General features: G+C 37.8%; 1 protein-coding gene across 1 annotated transcript in view; it reads right to left on the bottom strand.

Annotated features, from left to right (window-relative positions):
* The window catches only part of LOC137297708 (conditioned medium factor receptor 1-like), a 30783-nt gene extending 8091 nt beyond the window's left edge, over positions 1-22692 (bottom strand). Inside the window, exons 1-6 of the mRNA XM_067829638.1 lie at positions 22542-22692; positions 8436-8511; positions 7400-7548; positions 4940-5076; positions 3954-4065; positions 2069-2228 (exon numbers count right to left, since the gene is read on the bottom strand). Of these exons, the coding sequence (XP_067685739.1) occupies positions 2069-2228; positions 3954-4065; positions 4940-5076; positions 7400-7548; positions 8436-8511; positions 22542-22670 (763 nt within the window). The 5' untranslated portion in view covers positions 22671-22692. The remainder of the gene's footprint in view (positions 1-2068; positions 2229-3953; positions 4066-4939; positions 5077-7399; positions 7549-8435; positions 8512-22541) is intronic.
* Positions 22693-22812: the final 120 nt, after the last annotated feature.

The following is a 22812-nucleotide window of genomic DNA, read 5'->3' as shown; positions in this document are numbered from 1 at the left end:
AGACTCAGGCCTAGATTTTCGAAGCTCTCTTAGCGCCAAGACAGTCATAAGTGCCATGCATTAATATTAACTTACGACACCCCAGAAATAATAAAACTGAAACATGAAAGGAAATGTGTAGCATATATAACAATAAATGCAGTTAAGCTTTCTGAGGAAACAGCAAAGAGTGACAACTCTCACTACCCATCTTTTTTATTCTGATCTCTACTGACCCGTGTTAGTATTATTACTCTTCAGTAGTGCTGGTATTGGCATACAAATTGTGATACTATACATCACAATACCAAAATTTTAGTAACAATGATATATTGCCAAAGATTTGTGAACTCAAGCTGTGATTTGATACTAATCCTGATACAAGGGTGGCGATACAATTTGTATCATGATACTAAAATCTTTAATTCTAACGCTAACACCGAAACAGAACCATTTTAAAGTATTTTTGTGAAAATTTAACTAGCGTTTTTCAATGTTCATTTGTAAATGATATAATTGAGTTTCTACATGGACTTTGTGAATGTTAATAAAATGTGAGCACTATGTTTCACACAGTTCCTGATGCAAGAATTTGCAAGAAACTTATGAAGGGAAACTAAGTATGTATATATCTTCTAATGATAAAAAAAGTAAGTCCTTCTAGACGCATATTGCGATTTGGAATTGTTAAAAAAAACATTGATGTATCATGGCTCATTTGAAGTACCGTATTAGGATATACAACATTGTAAAACTTTGTATTGATTTATTTTATCAGAGGCCCATGGATTGATGGATCAATATGTATCGATAAATTATCACTAGTCTTCAGGAACTATGCTTGACACACGAGGTAACTAACGTGTTACACTTGGTTGGGTATGAAACGCCAAACATATCTTATAAATACCTAGGAACTTGATATCAAATGACAAAAAAGAATGACATACTGTAAATCATGAAATTAATGCGAACATTTTATTAATGCGAAAAATGCGTCTGTACATGTGTCGCATTATTAAAATGACGCATTTCAGTCTGGGGGTGTACTTTTGAATAAACGAAAATCTCTTCCTTTCATTGACACTACTTAATACCTATTGAAATTATTCATCGGCAAATTTTGTCACTAAGCAGAAGTGTTGACACTACACCAGACAACACAGGTCACTTACTCATTAAGGGTATCGCAAGTCAGTTATCACTGGTTACAATAATCACTGTCAATTGTTCAAAGTCATTGAGGCACATCAGCCAGACCGGACATTCTCCAGCCACGCAGGATCGTTTAGCGATCTTTGCTCACCTTTGCAATCGCGGCCTCCATCCATTTGGCATGTAGAGGCTTCATCACACTTATTCGTAAATCCACAAGTCCTTTTTGGAACCTGTGAAATTGTCTGACACTTTGTTGGCATACCAATTAATAAATTGGTTCTTCATGGCCACCTTGAATTCACCATTAATTGTTGTCATAAGACAAGTAGTAGCAAGCAATCACATGATCAAACATGGCAGCGTAATCAAAACATCGTCAGCTCCATTCCATTCAATGCTTAACAAGTTCAATTCAGGTAACTAGTGTGTGGTAATAAGAAATGAAAAGAAAATGAACAACAAAGAATCAGGGTGTCGCATTTTCTGATCAACACAGCTTCCTGAGCTCGCATTAATTTCATGACGCATTTTAGACAAGACCTTTGCACTCGCATTAAATTCATGACGCATTAATTTCATGATTTACAGTAAATACTACTCTTCTATAGTCTATCAAGTCATCATATCTTTGTGTAGATCAATGCTCATGCTATTGATCACGGGATTTTCTGGTCCAGACTTGATTATTTATTTGAGAGTGGGATTAAAAAACAAACACACACACACAAATTGGGGGTTCTGTTAACTATAGAGGAGGTATTCAACAACACTGTATAATGCCTGCCTGTGGATAGACTTTTTAAACTCTGAACTCTGAAAGGTAACATTTATTGAAAACTTGAAAAGATAACCAGAAATTGGGTATTTCTGGTCTTCGCTATTTGAAAACTGAATATGTGAGCATGATGAGTGCATGAAACATCTGCACTACCTGGAAGTAATGTCTTGTTGTAGAAGACGACACCATCAGCCTTGAACTTGTGTGTACCGCCTTCTACATAGGATCTGGAGCATGTGCTGTCTGGAGGCCTTGTCACGAGCCCAAGTTTAGTTGCCAGGCGAGACGGCGCACCATCAGCACAAACTAACACCTGTGATAATAATAACCTATGACAACAACGACAAAAAAAACCTCAACAACAACAACAACAAATTAACAAAACTAGCATTAGCAATAAATAGATAACAACAATACTTATGTAAACATAAACAATATATATACATGTATATAAATTACAATAATCACCTGTGACTATGCTTGTCGTAAGAGGCGACTAACAGGATCGGGTGGTCAGACTAGCTGACTTGGTTGACACATGTCATCGGTTCCCCATTGCGCAGATCGATGCTCATGTTGTTGATCACTGGATTGTCTGGTCCAGACTCGATTATTTACAGACCGTCGCCATATAGCTGGAATATTGCTAAGTGCGATGTAAAACTAAACTCACTCACTCACTCACAATAATCACCTAAAAGTATATAATGAATAAATTGAATAAAAACAATAGATATACAAAAACCAACAATAAATACAACAATTCATAAATAACAACTATCAAAAATACATGTATGTGTGTATATATATACACACTAAAAATGTTCATGCCAATAAATATATTCATAACAATATTAGTATGTTAATAACAGGAATATTCTACAGTTCTCAAAAAATAATTAAGAATGCCAATGATGACGACAAAATATAACCATTGCTCCTTGCAATATTTAATATTCAAAGCAAATGCATCCTATATCTGCTTATAACTAATAGCTTACCATTGTCGGTCAGAATTAAGTTATAACAGCAATGAGATGTTCCAACAAGCAGCAGATGAGTTGATATTGTAAAAGAGTTTCACCTTCTTCTAAGAGAATGCTACCCATTTGCTAACTCAAAGTCAGCTACCTAAACCACTCAGCCACACTGTCTTCTACAAATGGAAGTCAGACAACTGGAAGTTGAGATCACATATTTTTTCAACTTCTCTGACAAATGTATGGACAAAATGTAATCGAAGGTATAACATATGTTGCATCTGACCACTTTCGAAATTGCATTGTCTATTCACAATTGCAATCTTACGTTTTTTAAAAACCCACCGACAACATTTCAGCTAATTTGGGAACCACACAACTGTAACATGTCAAAATGGAGAACAATAATTCCGATTTGCACAAAGAATGATCGACCTTAAAGGCACATTGTCATGTTTTTTTCAACAGTATTTTGGCCTCCATTTTATGTTTATTTATTTCATATATTGTGGGTATATGCCCCCACAATAGCTTTGTGCTGATGCAATAAAAGACTTATTATCCCTTATCACTTGTATGAAATAGATAAATGAAATTTTGAAGGGAACAGCATCTAAATAGAAACACTTGCCATATATGGAATGTAAGCAATTGCTACACATATTGGAAACTGTCACACACAGTTTCAATCAAATTGTGCTTAAGATATTAATATACAAAACTGTGATCACTTAACGTCTCAAATAATGTTCAGCTGATAGAGGGCATGAGTGTTGATTAAATGCAATTTTGCATTAATTCATTCAAACTTATTAATTTAATATTGCAATCTTAATACATAATTCTTTTTGGAATAAATTATATGGCAGCTCCCCCAAGGGATGATAGGTAGTATTATTAAGAGAAATGCATTACTCTATATTTATAGAAGTGTGGTGTGACATTGTGCCTTTGACGTCACCATATTGTACCAATCAATATGAGATACAGGGAACATGCAGATTAAAGCAATAACTGACTCTTTAATCAATACAGGAACTGTACAAGTGTAGGATTACCCTGGCTGTAAACCTTGTGTCGGTGTTCTCCAAGGTCACAGTCCACAGTCCTTTCTCTTTGTCAAATATCGCTTCATCTACAGAACATTCCTCCCGTAAATCTGCTCCTGCCCTGGAACAGACACTGTCAAGTGATATGGCGTGTTGTTGATTTGTTGAAATTGTTGTTAAGTGGCACTGAATCACAGAAGTCTTCCAGACTTTTCCACTGTGTATCAATATGTTTTTGTCTCTCATTACTAAAGTTTAAACCAAAATGTGTGTTTCTTAAAAATTAAGATTGATTTCATTTTAGACTGATGAATTGCTCTCTAACACAAAATCTAACAACTGCAACAGAAAATAAATCTTGCACAGTCATATGGAATCAACAGACCAACTCTGATCATTTGTATCGTTATTTTTGGACACCCAAATTAAAAATGTTCTTTAACATTAACAAACGACCATTATTTTGTTGTCACTTTTCAATATTTCTTATGAGGGGGAACCACTCACTGGTAGAACAGCCAGGGGTGCAAGTTGCATGTGTAAAATTGAAATTCACTACACACACTTGATGATTACCTGGCTGTCCTACCAGCAAGTGGTCCCCACTTGAATTAAGTTCTGCCACTATCAGGAAGACGAGTTCAGTCATAGTGGTAGTATTTCAGTTAATCAGTTAGCAGTATTTCAACTCTCTCTCTCTCTTTCTCTCTCTCTGAGTGTGTGTGTGTGTGTGCATTCATTTGTGCCTGAAGAAAGTAAATTTACTAAAAATCCAAACTTTTCTCTCCTTGAAAATAATTCACAACAACTGAAATGTATCTGTAGCAGCATGTATTCTCCATTCCATTTCCATTCAGGTGAGGTCTGAGCTGTAGCGTGAATGGTGTAGTTAAAATAAAATTGATTACATCACCCCACAAGCGATAAAATTGAAACATGAAAGTTCTTTAAAGTTTTATTGTTGCAAAATTAAGTTAATTAGTGTTGTTACCCACCGTTTTGCTGCCATAGCGATTGCCTCATCCAGGTGTATTCTCTTACAAGCGAGAGCTGCAGGGACAGGACCCAGAGCTTCCTTACTACGCCCAATGAAGCTCAATCCCCCAGGACTGCACATGCCTCCATTGTCTGACTGGAATCAAACACTGACACAATACATGTTATATTTCAATGTTCAATAATCTGTTGATATATCTTAGTTATGTCTCTTGGGTATGCAAGTGCAGTAGGGTGTGGCGTCATCCCTCAGATGACATCCTTACCTTGTCAGCTTGTTGACAGGTTTAACGTCTTTGGTCATGAGGACAAGGCGTCTGACTTCAGATCAGAAGGTCTGTGGTTTGAATCCCAGAACAGGACTTTCAAATTTAATGGCTGCTAAACAATGATCCCATGAATGGGAGTGGAATCATGTCATACCATGCATTGTTTATTTCATTGTTCATAGGCTTAGTCATCTCTTTCCATATCATTTGTTGTACAGAGTTGTATCCTTTGAGCATGCAAGGATCCTATGAATGGGGTTAAAATCATGTAAAACCATACATCATATATTTCATATTATATGCAGTGCAGAGTTATGGCCCTTAGCATGCTAGGATCCTATGAATGGGGCTTAGTCATGTGATATCATAAATCATACATTTCTTTGTTGGCAAAATGACACAGGCTATTTTGTTACAGTGAAATTCCTTTGGAATAGTTAAAAATACCCAGAATCCTGTGACTATATTTGAACACCAGATTTGCTGCCTACATGAATGAAATGATCACAACCATAAACGGATGGGCAGGAGCATCCACAATTCAATTCATTTCAGCAAATGCAATTTATAAGTATTTATACATAATAAATATTCTAAGTACCCATACAATCTTGCAGACATATATTTCTTTGATAATCTGGAAACATCTGTTGTTGGTGATGACTGGTTTTATTCATACTATTCATGACATTATCAATACAGGGGTGTTCTAGGAAATGATTGCTAAGCTTATGATGATATAGGTAATTATTTCTTCAATTGATAGTGCTTAAGATGGTTATCCAGAGTAAAGTAGGTTTTGGGGAACAAATAATGACGTTGTCGTCCTTGAATAACCAGGTTATCATATTTCCATTCCATTGTAAACAATGAGGAGATCAAGGATTTGAACAGATCCTCAGAGCCCATGTTAGGAGGAAATCAAATACACAGCATGGTCAGACTTGGCTGCTTGGTTGACAGGCTGTCACTGGATTGAAGTACACTGTGGTCTTCAGCAACCTGTGCTTGTTGCAAGAGGCAACTGAAGGGATTGGGTGGTCTGGCTAGCTGACATGGCTGACAGGGGTCATTAATTTTCATGGTATCAGTCACTAGGTTGTACGGTTCAGGTGTGATAGCCTGGTATAGCTGGAACTTTGTCAAAAGCGGGATTAAATACCAGCATATTACATTAAATGCCCTGGATCCTGATTCAACAGACATTAACACTACTCTTCTACAGCCTGTCTGTCTGTAGCATGTGCATGTGTGATGATCCTGCAACTGTTACGAGAATGTAATTTCTGTCATTTGTATTATTATGGATTAAAATTATTATCATTATTATTATTATTATTGGGTCACAATGTTTAGACTTCCGGGAGATAGTTTCTATGGGTCATATTTCGTATCATGCGTAATAGTGTTTTAGCGACACACCATTAAGGTAGCGCTTTAGAGTTGCCTCCCTTTGGTGTGTTTTGACCGTTACCTTTTGTCATGGCAAACTATTAACCGTAACACAACCATTGTGCCACCCGCTGTTAAAGTGAGTGAGTGAGGGAGGGAGGGAGTGACTGAGTGAGTGAGTGAGTTTAGTTTTATGCCGCACTCAGCAATATTCTAGCTCAACAAAACGAGCATCCATCTGAGTAATTGGGAACAAATGACATGTGTCAGGGAGCCTGACCACCTGACAAGCACCGTTAACTTTTGTGGCAAGCATGGGTTGCTAAAGCTATGATTACACAATGCCATTTAGAAAGTGGTCAAATGCAACATATGTCATATTTGGGATTTCACTTTCTCACTAAAGTACAAATTCTAGTACTTTTTCGGTTGAGTCCCATCTGGGATTTGAACCTGCACTCTCAGAGTCAGGCACCTAATTGCTCTGCTAATCATGAATAAACAATGAACTCATTTTGCCCAAACCTACCTGCCTGCCTGACCACCCAATCCACCACATGCCCGCCCAACCGACCGACTGACTGACTGATCAGGTGAGGAAATTCCTAACTGACTGACTGACTGACAGATGGATGGATCACTCGCCCGACTGATTGATCAGGTGATGAAATTCCTGACTGACAGACAGATGGACGGAGGGACTGACTGATCATGTGTGGAAAATTCCTGACTGACTGACTGACTGAGCTTACATCAAGGTCAGTAAAAATGAGAAGATTTTAAACATGTAAAACTCACCACATGGGCTTTGTTCTGTTTGAGGAGCTGATCATATATTCCCATGTCCATTAAAATCTCGATTCCAGTTTTACAAACAGCATCTCCACAATATTTATCTCGTGGAAATTTCTTCTTCTCTAAAAGGAGACATTTCCATCCTTCTTTTCCTGAAAATAAATACACCTGTTTTGGAGTCATACATTTAGTTTTATGTCATGTTGAACAACATATGACTGCATGTGATATGTAAGGAAACCCCAAAGTCTTGCAGAAGTTTACACCTTTGGCGAACCCTGCAAGCATGGTGTTGACAAGCACAATCTGGGAGAGCGTTGTTTGGATCCACTATCATAGGCATTGGCTTACACAGGCACAGATGACACAGATGTGCAACGGATGACTCACCATACTGATTCACCCACAGATAGAATGAGCAATGATTTATTCCAAGATATGATGGCACATGTCCTTGGATCATCATCTTCCATCCTCAAATTTTCATGCAGACGGGTACCACTGCACTGTTTCCTCAGATTTCATGCAAAATGATATTTCACTGGGTGTTCTAGGATCTTCATGAAGGGAAGTATCACAAGTATGCCTTATGCCTGACTGACTGAGCTTACATAACTAACTAACTACAGCTTACATAACTAACTACAGTTAAAAAAAGTTGTAGAAATTCTCTGTTATGTCAAGTGTCAAAGATCTGACCTTAACTGTTATTAACTGAATTGGAACATACACCTTGATATGTCATATGAAAAACAAATGAATTGTAACTCTAGTATAAATGTGAAACAACGGGAGTTATCTCCCTTATATTCATTAGCAAGACTCACAATATTAGTCCCTCAAAGGACTCAGTACATTTGTTTTGGAAGCAGAAAACTGGATGTCAAAATGTATGTCCAAATATGATGCAGATTCAGGGGAACTCCACAGTAGATACATAAGTTTTGCCCAATGTTGTTCACCCTACAGTTTCAGAGGAGAGGAAATTATGCTGAAATATGTCACATAAAGAATAAGTTAGTGTCCTGTTACTACTTACCCAGATAGTAGCCACACACTGATCCTGCTGGGCCAGCACCAACAATGGCAACATCATAATGCTCCTTGTCTGCTGCCTGTCAACATGAAGAGATAACGGTAACTTCTTCCGGAAATACACTACACTACACTTCTATGAAGTGAAAGGGACCATTGATTTTAGATTGTATAAGCTCTCGTGATTGATTGATTGATTGATTGATTGAGTGAGTGAGTGAGTGAGTGACTGACTGACTGACTGACTGACTGACTGATTGAGTGAGTGAGTGAGTGAGTGAGTGAGGGTTAGTTTTACATCACAATCAGCAATATTCCATCTACTAGTACATGGTGGCAGTCTACAAATCTGGACCAGATACTCCTGTGATCAACAGCATGGGCATTGATCTAGGTAGCTGGGATATGACGACATGTGTCAACAAAGTTAGCAAGCTTGACCACCAAATTCCAATGGTCGCCTCTTACAACAAGCATGGGTTACTGAAGATCACTTATAATCCAGATCTTCTCAGAGACAGAAGGAGGATATTGTAATTCAGAAAAGGGTCAACAGTAGGGCTGGATATTACTATGATTGTCATATTGTGAAATACTGCAATAATTCAAGATTATCGCAATGCATATTACAATATGTTGACTTCTTTGTGGCCGTTACTCCATACTTTCAGACTCCCTGTCCTCATTGTGAATTGCTGTATGTCAGTGGTTTACAGATAAATAAAACAATACAGAATCTTAATGTAGAATGTTTAATTGATGTACTCTATTGCTACAAAGTTTTGCCAGCAATAATGATAAAGGTAATAGTATAACATGATTTTCATGATCAGGGTTGCACTCAGGAATGCACTTCATTGCACTATACTTATATAATTATAACTGTATGTCAGTGATTCATTCAGATTTAACCCCAGTATAAACCTGTGTTACCATGAACTATTCCAAAATGAAACTAAAACATGATTTGAAGTTCACATGCAACCAAAAAATCAAACACAATTAATACAGTTATCACTTATTCTTGATATATAAAATGTGTTGCTGTTTAAGTAAAAAAACAAATAAACAAAATTATAAGCATTATAATCACAAATCAAAAGTGCAATATTTTGTACTTGGGTTTACCTCCCTCGAAACGAAGCAGCCGCGTTACCAAACCCAGTGAGAGATGGTGGGTGTGCACTCAAGTGTAACGAAGTCTTTTCACTGGCCACTGGTGCATTTGCCGATATGCTTAGCTGCCTCTTTGTTTATGACTTATAAGCCTGATAAGTGTTAATTTCAAATTGCATATGATCAGTGATTGAAGTTGTGCATTGCTTACTTCCATCAGCAGACGAACAGGCAGACATATAAGTGTCAAAAAACCAGACATTGAGTTTCCTCTGTGACAGAGTCTGCTTATCACAATCAACATGTTTTGTTTTCTTGTGTAACAAGTAGATTATTTACTTGTTTGTGTACGCAATCAAGATTAGACTACTGCTCACAACCTCATACTCCATGCAGGCATACTGTCTCAAACTCTGCGAACGTATTTACTGCTAAGGCATTATGAGCGCAGTGCAGCATAGCTGTAGAAACCAGTGACTTTTTCCCTGAGCAAAATTAGTTATATTTCGTGGGCGTTTTTCAAAATCATTTTTTTTCAACACTATAGGTTGAATTGGCATTTTGATTATTTGTTGTGGTAAGTGTATGCCGAAAGGTATCAGAATCTGCAAAGTTGTGTTTTACATTGCATGTGACATGTGAGTGAACTACTTGAGCTTAAAATCTCATGTGACCTCCAATAACTAAGATGCCATTATAGTCCTCCAAATGGATAAGAGTTTGGCCCTTATGACAAATTGATAACATATGTTCCATTATAAAACAAACAAAATGGTCACTCTGAGCCAGAGGCGCTACTAATAAGTCCAAACATAATATTGGTCAAATTTTCAGAGGGCATTCAAACGTGGAAAGCAGGAAAAGAAAACAAGATTAATAGATGTCAACTTCTTTATTGTGAATAACACAACATTTCGGAGCGTATGCTTGCTTCATGACCTGATGAAAGGGTAAGTAACACTCTGAAACACATTATTCACAACAAGAAGCTGACATCCATAAATCTTGCTTTTCTTGCTTAAAAGCACATCTGGTACTTTTATAGCACATTTTGTTGCTATGGAAATAAAGGGCAGATAATTCAAAGGGAGCTAACCCAATATACTGTAGTATCTGAACCATATGGCGATAACCATATTGCGAGATACTGTACCGTTTATACATAATTCTGCACAGCCCTAGTCAAATGTGCTGTGAATGCCATGGAATGTACTACAATTTCACTATAAAGGAGAATGCATACTTACAGCATTAAGAACAGCTGCTTTATCAGAAGTGCCAGATTGTTAAATCATAGTTCAGTATTATGCTCTCTAATGACTTAAACTTTGTAGAAATTGTCCACTAGATGGACGTTTCTCCATAATCAAAGTTCACAACAACAAGGTTTACTGTAGACAAAATGATTTTTTAGATCTGCATTACTGTTGAGGATACAATGCTCAGAAATTTGAAAATTTGAGTACAGTGGAAGCCCTTTAAACCAGCTTTCGTTGAGAACGGCAAAAAATGAACTTTCCCCTTTTCAACCCAAGAATGATGTTCTGTGTGCCATACAATACAACTGAATTCTCCACTTTTCCAAAATATTTGAAACTGTTAGTCAACTGTTTCGTACTAGTAATTTAATAGGGTTAATTCATAATACAAGTGACATGTGTCACTCACCAGTTTGAAACAAGAATCAGCTTCATGCCGATTGTAATCCACTGTGTTGTAAATACACATTCAGCCAATCAATCAACAGCAGTCTCAGCCAAGAGAGAGTTAATTACTGTACAAACAGTCAGTTGGACAGTCTTTGCTCTGCTGAAATACGGAATAAACTGATGCCGCACTAGAGGGCGTATAAACCATTATCTGCCAGGACCAAATTATAGTGCCAAGACTGAGAGCATGCCGGATTGGAGGGCTGCCGGTTTAGATGGCTTCCCCTGTATAAGCCAAATAAGGTTTCATGCTATCCATCACTGACTCAAAATGTTCACAAATGTTATCCGTACTATTAGCATCTGAAATGACTGCTTGCCCCACCCCCTAGACGAGTTATTTTCAACATGGATGGCCAGATTCTCCTGTGCATCTGCCTGACAGTTGGGTTAGAATTTAGACATGTACACAACGATATTCATCATATTTCAGGGTAATAAATCACTTTCTTTGAGAGGCATTTTGGAAGTTGTGAAGACAATTCAAGCGAGTGATAACAGTGCTAGAACCTCAGATGAAATGTCGCACTCAATGCAATAAAGACGTTGACTATCCATAAACTTGGTATTCCTGAATAAATCACTACTTGTTCACTCAAAAAAAATAAATGATGAATTCCATTTGGATGATAAACTACGCTGCTTGTAAAACCTCAATTATCTGCAGGCAGGTAAGTTTCCTATGCAGTCAGGAAGATTTCCAGGATCCATTAAACAATGATTCTCATCAATCAAACTACAGCACACGATTCTGGTCATTTTCCAAAGATTGCTAAAACACACACAGGAAACTCTCCCCAAGTAACCATGGTAACGTTCTCATAGAGTTAGATGCTGATTTTAGATCTCTTTGGCTTCACATGTCACAAGTAACATTCAACTGGAGAAAAAATATGGCAATCAATTACACAATTTTTTAAACATTTTTTAAAAAGTCACGAAAATATTTTCACTAAAATAATTATTAATGGGACAGTAAAAGCCTCAAATCTTGCTGTATGTTTTAGCTAATGGATGGATGGTGGACGACAGAGACTAAATTGATAGACTCGTGTTGTACTGATCAGTGATAACAATAATGTCATAGGTATACTTTGAGCTTTTCCCTACATGGATCTGTTGAAACCATACTGCACTGCTACCTGTAACTTCCATTACATCACTAGCTTCTTCTTCTAGTCAGTTCTACAACATATGACATCTCTGACCATTAGTAGCAATTATCTACTATTTGAATTAATTTTGACTATTCAGGGGTCAAAAGATCCCATCACCCTATGCCCAGGACAAGTCAGTTTTCATTTCGGGCAGTCAAATAATGGTATCTTACTTGTTCATGGGCTACCAGATGAATTCCACTTATGGTTTCAAACTGCAAATAATCTTGGATTTCATTTCATATCTGCTCCTAATGAAGCTCTTAAATTTTGCAATAATAATAAAGTAGAGCTAGTAGACCGTGACATTATCACTCTTTGATAAATAGCCAATAAACATTAACATCAAGCATGGTGTCATAAAATCAGGGCAAGTGAAAAATTAGTCAGGACAAGTTACTTTCTTGAAGGCACAGTGACTTGCCCTGTGGCAAGTGACTTCAACCCCTGCCATTTTGGAACCCCTGCTACTTTGGTTCCTGAGACAAGTAGCTATCCTTCATCTTCTACATTCTATCTCCTGCTGAAGAGGTAGGTAATTTCACAGCTGCAAACGGGGTGGTGGCGCCTAATAGTTAAAACATTTGCTTAATTGGTTTTTATTCCCTACATGGGTACAATGTATGAAGTCCATCATCTGGAAATGAGTTTTGTGCAGAGCTGTTAGAGAAGAAGTGGTTAAAGTACATCCCCTTTTGTATGGGATGAACAGGATGAAAAGAATCCAATTCAACTTAGTTCAAACATCTGTACAAGTGACAAAATTAAGAAATTGGATGAACATGGTATGAGATGCACACCTATAGAGTCCCATTGAAACACATAGGAGCAGGAATTCAACAAAATTTATGTAAGTTCAAACTGCATTAAATCAAAAAAATAAATAAAATACAAAGTCAAATATGAGATCCACACCTTTAGAGTCCCTATAAAACACATGTGTAATCTTAATGAATTCCATAAGGTAGTTATTGAAGAGAAGAGGATAATGTACACCACCAACTTCATCCTCTACTACACTATTATCATAGAGAAATTCAAATGTCTCTAAACTTACAAAAAAAAAAAAATAAATAAATGAAAAGACCCCAAAATACGAGATGCACACCATTAGAGTCCCAAGAAGGCCCATGTATAAGTTCACTGAATTCCACTGAGCGTTTTTAGTGGAGTAGTGGATAGAGCACATACGTACTGACAGACACGGAGCATAACCCTCTATGCCATATATGGCAGGGCATAAAGATATATCCAGATTCTATTAAGATCTTCTGCACTGTGTCACGTTGTACACAATCTATCTCGGTCTAATACGATTCAATGCATTTTAGGAGCTTTTTAACACGCTGTGATCCAACTGCAAGCCATATTACACATTTTCATTGTATAATTTTGGAGATGGACTTGAAAAAGGGCAAGGGTAAACGAAAAGGCTCCAAAGTAACTCATACTGTCTGAGATATTGTGTTTAATCGCCCTCCTTTGTCTCAAAAGAACGCAACAATAGGTAGCAGATCATTGTGAATGTTTCAAAACATAAGATATCGCAAGAGATCATATACTCAAATCGTGATGATTGTAAAAAGTCCAATGTTTGCAATAGATCTTCACTGAAGTGTAACTGATCAGATATCCTTTCATACGAATGCATATCAGATCCTGTTAGAACGTATAAAACTGTAAAAGAATGTGAAGAAATGGAAAAATAAACAAAATGTTCCAACATCATAAAGATTTTGTATGATATTTGGTTTGCATCGGAATGGCCTAACTGTGGTCTATTGTAAACACAGCATTAAGATGTGGCCTTTCCCGGTTTTGCAACTTGTCCACAAGACCTCAACAGAAAGAAATCTGCTACGAAAGTCAAACTGATCAAACTCAAAAAAAGTGTAAAATGTTGGACTATGGCATTCCCACATCCTGATACTGCTAAGGGAGGTAATCACTAGAGCACATTATAGCTAATATAAGTTTTCTGAGTGTGAAGAGCTGATCATCTGTCTTTCTGAACTGAGGTTATGCTCGTCATCTACCTGACATGGTAAGGATCTCATCTCCATTGCAACTGCATGTCCTGCTACATACTCCATTTGCAGAAAGTATGTCCATGGCTGCAGAGTTGGGCATCAAGACCTATTTCACTCAAAATTAATCTACCGAGTGAAGACCACTGTCAGTGCTTGTCATAAAACAGTGCTGGCACGACAACCATGGAACACCTCGACCAGATCACAAGATAGGTTGTAAAATATCAAAGCTGTCAAAGAAATGGCTTTATCTGCAGGACAGTTCTATGTCCAGCTCAGTCATACATACAGAAATATTGTTTGAAGGACGCCAAGACTTGTTTTAGTCAATCTCATAATGTTTAAATATCAATATTAAAACTGCTGACACCCACCCCCTTCACACCCTCAGTACATGTGTATAAAAACTGATGATCCCATCCTCACACCCCCAAAAAATCGTCACCTCTTTACATGGCCATAAATTATGAATGGCCTCTAATCCGATACCATTTATCAAGGAAAATGGACTAAAATGTCCGTTGAACATGTTGAATGACTCCAGGATTGACTACAGTGGGATATAGGCAGGCAACACTATCTTTAAAAGTAATTCAGAGGCTTTTGATTTTATGTAAGTTTAAAACATAAGAAATAGACTTCACACTTTGTGGGGGATCAAAACATGCTCTTCTGTATGATGAACACACACCTTAACCACTTGACTACTCTAATGCCTCTCATCAAGGGCATCTAATAAAGGGCTAGCTGTCTTTCAGATTTTATAGCTGAACTCCCTTCACTAGAACTAGTTGTCATCTTATTAAAATCAGATCTAGTCCTCGCACATGATAACTATCTGATCTTGATAAAATTAGATTAATATGATTGCATGCTCATCTGCTCTGAGTGAAAGAAAACCTTTAACCTAGGCTGTCTATTGGCAATAGACTGTATTGCGATACTGATAGTGATATCAATATACTGGGAGCTAATGTGTCTGACAGTAAGTGACACTGATTGTGCATCCTATGTTGTACATGATAAGGCTCCGAAATGCATGTCAACATTCTGATGACAGGAATTTCAAACTTAGGTTGAATATATAGTATGTAAAGTAAGCTGTTTTGTAAATGGATTACAAAGGAAAATATTCTTTGTGAATGAAAGTCTCTAAAGATTTTCCTTGACCAAAGCGATAATCGCAAAACCTGTCATATTATTTTATCAGTGTAGCTGTATTCTGAAAAGAAATTCAAATACATATTGTTTGAAAAGCATATTAGGGAATACACGCAATGGTATAGTGGAAAAATCCATACAGGCCATCTTTTAACAATATCTTTATTGAATTTGCTTTTACAAGTGATAATTCCAAGTTACCATTACAATAAGTATAGGAGAAAAAACGCCTCCGAAGTTTTTTCTCTTGCTTATAAACCGTCATTTTAAATATTGCGTTATAAGGAATTAGGACCTCACTATACCGCGAACATTCGGAATGACAGCAATGTCGCAACTCTAATGCACAAGTTAGAAAACGCACGGGATTTTCACGCAGTGCACGTGTTTTTTGTGAGTGAGTCAGTTATATACCACGTGGTTACTTGAATCCGCTCATTGCTAACCATGGCAAACCAGAGCGAAGACGAAATGTTTTTAACACAGTCGCAGTTTAAGAAAGATGATGACAATGCTGCTGCTGCTGCTGCTGCTGCTGCTGCTGATGATGATGATGATTTTCTGTTCCGTTTCGCGGCACCTTTGACTGAGGAAGATATTGAAAGGAAATTATCTCGATGTGTTCCAAGAACGACAAGGTACAAAAATGATTGGGTGAAAGGAGTATTCAGGCGATGGCAAGAAGAGCGTCGGACGAGGTCAATGGATGCAAACATCGCGCTGTCGTCGTCCGTCTTGACTGAAGACTTGCTGGATATGACTGCTAAAGATATAAATACAGCCCTAAAGTATTTCCTATTCGAGGCGAGGAAAGTGGACGGGACTTGCTACCCAGCTGTTACTGTGTATGGGCTATTCACGGCAATAGCGTCACACTTGAAAGCTAACAAATCTCCTTACAATCTGATGGAAGGCGAAGAGTTCCAGGACAGCAGACAGGCACTGGACGCATGCATGCGTGAGAGGTCCACAGCTGGTCTTGGAGCAGACGTGAGAAAACCTACAGAGGTGATAACTCGAGACGAGGAGAACACTCTGTGGGAGAAGGGGGCTCTTGGAGAAGGCACGCCGCAAAAACTCCTGGACACAGTCCTCTACTTAACTGGTGAGTTGCATTTTGCATTTGATTTCCCTGTCGAAAAGTCGGATATTAGCAATTTTGGCATTTACAATCAAACCTTCACATCGAAAATAAATGTGATTAACTGGAACAAAATGCCCGACTTCACTTTGAGGCAAACCAAACCAAACAAAGTTTGGATGGATATTTTGAATCCCGTGTTAAGACCAAAATAGATAAACATTATATAATTGTGTACGGAATTTTATTTTCCAGGACTTAACTTCGCCTTGAGAGGTGGAAAGGAACATCGGAGTTTAAGACTACACCAACAACCTCAGATTACAGGCCCACATACAGACCAGAACGGCCGCAGGTACCTGCAGTATGTGGAAGACGTCTCTAAGACAAATGCCGGGGGAGTGAAAGACAGGAAACTGCAGAAGAAAAAGGTGCGAGCGTATGAAAATACCAAGAACCCGGAACGATGTTATGTGCGCCTTTTCATGAAGTACAAGTCACTTTGGTATGTATTAGATGTTTTCTGATACATTTCTGATACATGTTATACATTCTTTAGATATACCACTCATTTAATCACATCATGCGGGTGACTTGACCCATACTGCATGTAAATTGTCTTATAATTTTACTCCCTGATGATGATTGCACGCATTGGTTTAGGGGCATATAAATGACAAATGCAAACATTTCATACTTAATTGATTCTATGTCAACACAATTTAACTTTCCAGCCTACCATCTTCAACTCGAGCAAATGCGTTTTACTTCACCCCGATGAAGAAACCTAAGGATGGAAAATGGTACCTAGAGTCGCCCATGGGCCACAACACAATCCAGACAACGGTGAAGAGAATATGTGCTGAAGCCGGAATTGAAGGAAGGAAAACGAACCACTCGCTCAGATGCACTGCTGCTACCCGTCTCTACGAGGCAAACATAAGCGAGCAACAGATTTGTGAACAAACTGGTATGTAACTCAATGAATATCTGCAAAACACGAATGAAACTTGAAGTGACTGGGCCAAATTGCAATTTGGCGATTTTAAATGCTAGAACTTGTGATGTCAACATGTGTTATGGTTAACATGCCAAGATCCGGGTTCGAATCCCAATGATGGCCCCAAGCAAAGCGATTACAATATCATATAAATTGCTTTTCAAACGGTTATGTACAATTTGAAATGACTTATCAAGATGAATTCTTTTATTGTAGGTCACAAAAGCGAGGCAGTGAGGGTTTACAAGAGAACCAGTGATCAACAACAAGCAATGGCGTCAGATGTTCTCTCATGTTCAGCTCCAAAGAAAACTCAGACGTCTGCGACAGTGTCGGTTCCTACTTCAGAGGGAGATTCCGGTACAACACAAACTGTCGCTCACGGAAGTGTTACAATGACGTTCAATTTCAATTAAAACACTGTTGTCAGAGTTTTTGTTTTTCCTTTCCTGTGAATGCAGATTTCGGTGGCTGATCGCTCCAAACCGGTACTTTCGGGACGAGGGTTTACTCCTAGTAAAACCTGGGAATAGGTTTTACTTAAATCTAGTTAAACCTATTCCCAGGTTTTACATTGGGAGTAAAACCTCTTACCGGGTATTGGTGCAAGTAGAAAGGATAATGACCATTAAAGGCAGTGATCAGAATTAGGTTTATAACTATAGATATAGCCCATGGGATTAATTACTGTAAATAAGAGGTGACTGAATGAATTCTGTGCAACACTAATGGATCCTTTATAGAGCTTGTGTTTCAGGGAGCTGTTTCCATGCAGTCTGTGATATAATTTCCAAATTCGTGACTATGACAGACGTTTCATCATTAAGCTGCTAATATGATGAACAGTTTAATCCGGCCGTAATCTTGCATGATTTAAAAGTGGATTATGACTCAACAAGGCGGAGAGAGTAATTTATCATACAATGGATAGTGTTCTCGGCAGGATAATGCCAATGGATGTTTTCAGTATCTGTTCGGGTCATATACGGATAACGATGCAAATTTAAGAGAGGTCATATGTACATTTTAGGGACTACTTTCACAGTGTGAACAAGCATAGCGTCAGTGGTAGGCAGTTGTGTCCTGATTGATGACCAGTCTATGGTATGTCACCGGGTTTGTGATGTCACGTATTACTACATACATATTTGTGACGTCTTATATATATGTGGGCAGATCCCATGAAGTATAGTTTCATAATCTGTGGCAAATGAAATCACATTTCTTTAATTATGATGTAAGAATGACATTGTATGACAAATAGGTTATCACACTTATGTGGTTTGAGATGGTTAATATCCTGCATTATCAATAAGCACTGTGTATTTAGCTAGCAAAGACTTGCTAATTACAATGTTTATTCCTAATGCAGAATATTAACCATACCATAACACACTCGTGTGATAACATATATATATTTACAAACTGACTCCATGAAAATATACATACCAATTGGGCCAGTGAATTTGGCGATATACTGGTCAGACTGGAGTTTTACTAGCCACAGGCTACCAGCCCAGTGGCTATTTTGCTCACTGTTTCCATGAATATAATTACACACTGTGATTAGCTCATTGAGCTCTATATTCTTCATTTAAAGCTTAGCTGGAATATTGCTTTGTGCGACTTAAAACTAAACTCACTCACTCATTTAAAACTAAATTCACTTTATCGCTGTGAGGTGGAGACTTGATTATGCACAGACTGTTGTCTTACAGCTGACTGTCAAAACATCATTTTAATCATAAATTATTAAAATATTTCTGAAATAGCTTAATTGTTTGTCAAATGATACTTTTTCGGTGTGGTTATCAGAGTGTTTGTGTTGCCATCTTTAGAAAGGATAGGGGGCGGTGGGGTAGCCTAGTGGTTAAAGCGTTCTAAACTAAACTCACTCACTCAGAAACGATAACCATATGACTAATCATACTCTAAAAAATAAGTAGGGGAACCTGAACTTTCAATTTGGATAGGAAGTATAAGTGATAACAAACATTTCAAAGATGGGCATCTTATGAATGCACCACATTTTTTTCTTTATCACCACCTCTAAACAAAATCATGAGATACACATGCGCAACACAGAAGCGCCATACACGTATATGGGCGTCATTCTTGACTTGGACGATTTCAAAGTTGATCGATAAATAACTGTAAGCCATTTATTCTGACAAGAACCTTGCATCACATATTTGTTGGTGTTTGATTGAAAAAGGAAATCATACACATGCAAATTTCACGTCATACACCAATATTAGTATCTTTCAAGACTGATTATACTGTACAAACAACTATGGTCATAATGAAGTGTGTGTGGTGATGCACTCTCAAAACATTCATTATTATCAACACTGATCGACTACCAATGTTTCCAATCGTAAATTAAAACTAAAGGGCCCCAACTTTTTGAGGAGTATATTTAGAACAATGTCTGCCTGTGTGAACAAAATATGTAGGTGCAAGTTTGAGTTGGGCACAACCATGCAGGCAGTAGGCTGAAATATGTCTTAAAGGGGCACTGATGCGGAGCGAATAATGCTTCTCGCCAACGGTCTAATTATGAAACCAAACCGCAAATTGGTCAGCGCCCGCTCCTTCGACCGTGACGGACAAAGGAACTGGGCTCCTGTCCATATTAGCAGAATTTCTTCAGCTAAACAGTTGGGAGGCCGGATGCCCATCATATGCCATTTGTTTAAAAATATCCATGGTATTCCTTGTCTGATCGTAACCAAATATCCCAGCTGTGTAGTTCTTTTCGGATGTTTGGATGGTATAGTTACTGATCCAATTTGATCCTATTTCAGTGTTTTTAACCTCAATATTTAATCATGTTACATGAAAATATGATGTCTACAGGCACGTAGCCATTTGTTTCAGTACGGAAGATTGCAAAGCTTTATATTTAGGTAGTTTTGAGTGTTGGTTCAGCAGTGATAGCAAATATCATACCTACATTTTGGTAGCTATGGTAGCTACAATGGTTTATTATCTATGATAATAAAAACACACAGTTGATTTATTTGAATTCGTAAACAAAAAACGATGACTTTGCCTTTGGTAGAGAAATCTGAAAATTTTCTTACGTAAAAAACCCTTATTTCACCTATTTACCCAAGTACACAGCAAATGCCCGTGTGTATTCCTTATGTAACGAAATTCTCTTGGTATCCTCAAAACAGTTTCGGCTCATAAGTGTTTTCAGGCTGCATGCGACACAGAGATTACATCTTCAACAGGTATAATTAGTAGTAACACCACTTCGGTTACTCAACAAAGGTTCCCATTTGGCATTTCTCCTGTCTGGAGTAAATACTCAACATTATAAATTAAGGTCTGTAATGGCAAATGTATTGTATGTTATGTAATATGTGCAAGTAAGTGATGCAAGAGGGTTTATCAGCTGAGTTACAAAAACAAACATCGATCAAAGGATTAACCGATAACACACTGATTGATTAATTACTTTTATCTTCTAGAGGATTTGTCAAAAGGCAGTGTGTGTAGATGACTACACCATGTCGTAAAGTGTAAGTGCAAAAACAACATCCTCCCTTCAAAGAATTAACCACCCTTGCGTTGATTGATTGATTGCTCATTATTGGTTAACTAAATTACTTAGAATAGTGGACATCATACAATTAGTTGCCAGGTGTGCTATCTTGGGAGACCAATGAGAGGTTTATCTGGTTTTCACCAACGAAAGACGTGAAACGATGTGTTACTTTTTCGCAAATGAGACAGTTGTAAGACACGCGACACAGAGCAGGATTATTTACCAGCTGCAGATGAATGGAATACGATTTCTTTTACGTGGATATTGATGGATACATTCCTGAACAAGGTAGTAGCCTGACATCGTTGCCATAAAATTAGTCTGATTTACATTCATTATTTGCATTTTGTTTTAATCTATTTGTTGTAGCATTCAGCAGAATCTGTATGACAGAAAAAACACACTAGATCGCGTATGTGTGTGAAATAGGATCCACATTGGCATTCTATACAATGTATAAATGTTGCTGTTATGTTAGAAATTTACTATGAGTATAAGCAGATTGTGTGTTCTTTTATCAATTTTCAGAATCATACAAGTATGACAATAAACTAACTAGGGTTATGAGACAAAATATAGAGAGGTACATTGGCTTCGTTATTTTTCCGTCCTAATAGTTTTTTACCATTTCTACCACTGGCAGATGATTAACCTTCAAAGTGTTTCATTTGTTTTCATAATACATTTGTAATGAAGTAAAAATGACCTCACCTCAGTTGATCTGTCTATAATTAAACTATCAATTGCGCTTACGGACTGCGCAGCAGAGGTCTCGAACCAGTCACGAATTCTGGGATATCATCCGGGTACTCACGGGAGAAAAACAATAACAAAAGTTTACACCAGTCCACGGAAATTGCTCCGCATCAGTGCCCCTTTAATATTTCATTATATCGACAATTATTATTCCTTTGTGTCACCTAAAGTCTAGTTTGAGGTTCACGCAGGCTAAATCACCTATAGGCTAGAATGCAGTTTACTGGTCGCTCTACCTGGGGACTGCTGAGCGCTTGTTAATGAGCGCACTGCTGTATCCTTACCCTTATGCACCCCACTTCAAGATCCTTAGTTCTTTGGTGCCCAGCCTCCCCCCCCCACCCCCCCCCCCCCCCCCCCCCACACACACACACATACACACACTCTTCTAGATCCATAGAGTAAAGGTTAGAGTTGGCTTACCTTTGGTGAGAATAAGTTCATCCGAAAAAAGTGCGCCCGGTCAAGTGAACTACTCCCACCAACATTATGAGCGACTCAAAATATATTCAAAGCGATACAATATATATCCTTGTAAACAAACCTTTTGCTCTGGGTATTTTGACGGGAAATCTTTGATATTTCCTTCCTTCTCGCTGGATGTCAGTCCTAACACGATAATCAGAAAAAGTATAAACACAAGAAATAAGATGCCTGCCCAAAACAAATCCATGTTGGCGATGTTTTGAACTTTGTATTATGACATATGTTGAAGTGTGATTGTCCCAAGACAACCTTTAAACTTTGACCGATAGTTGAAAGGTCACAGTGACCAACACGAACAGCAAACGATTCGTATCATGAATAATTTTAAT

The sequence above is a fragment of the Haliotis asinina genome, chromosome 1 (genome assembly GCF_037392515.1).
Source record: "Haliotis asinina isolate JCU_RB_2024 chromosome 1, JCU_Hal_asi_v2, whole genome shotgun sequence".
In the NCBI taxonomy this organism is placed as follows: Eukaryota; Metazoa; Mollusca; class Gastropoda; order Lepetellida; family Haliotidae; genus Haliotis; species Haliotis asinina.
This window is presented reverse-complemented; position numbering and strand designations above follow the sequence as displayed.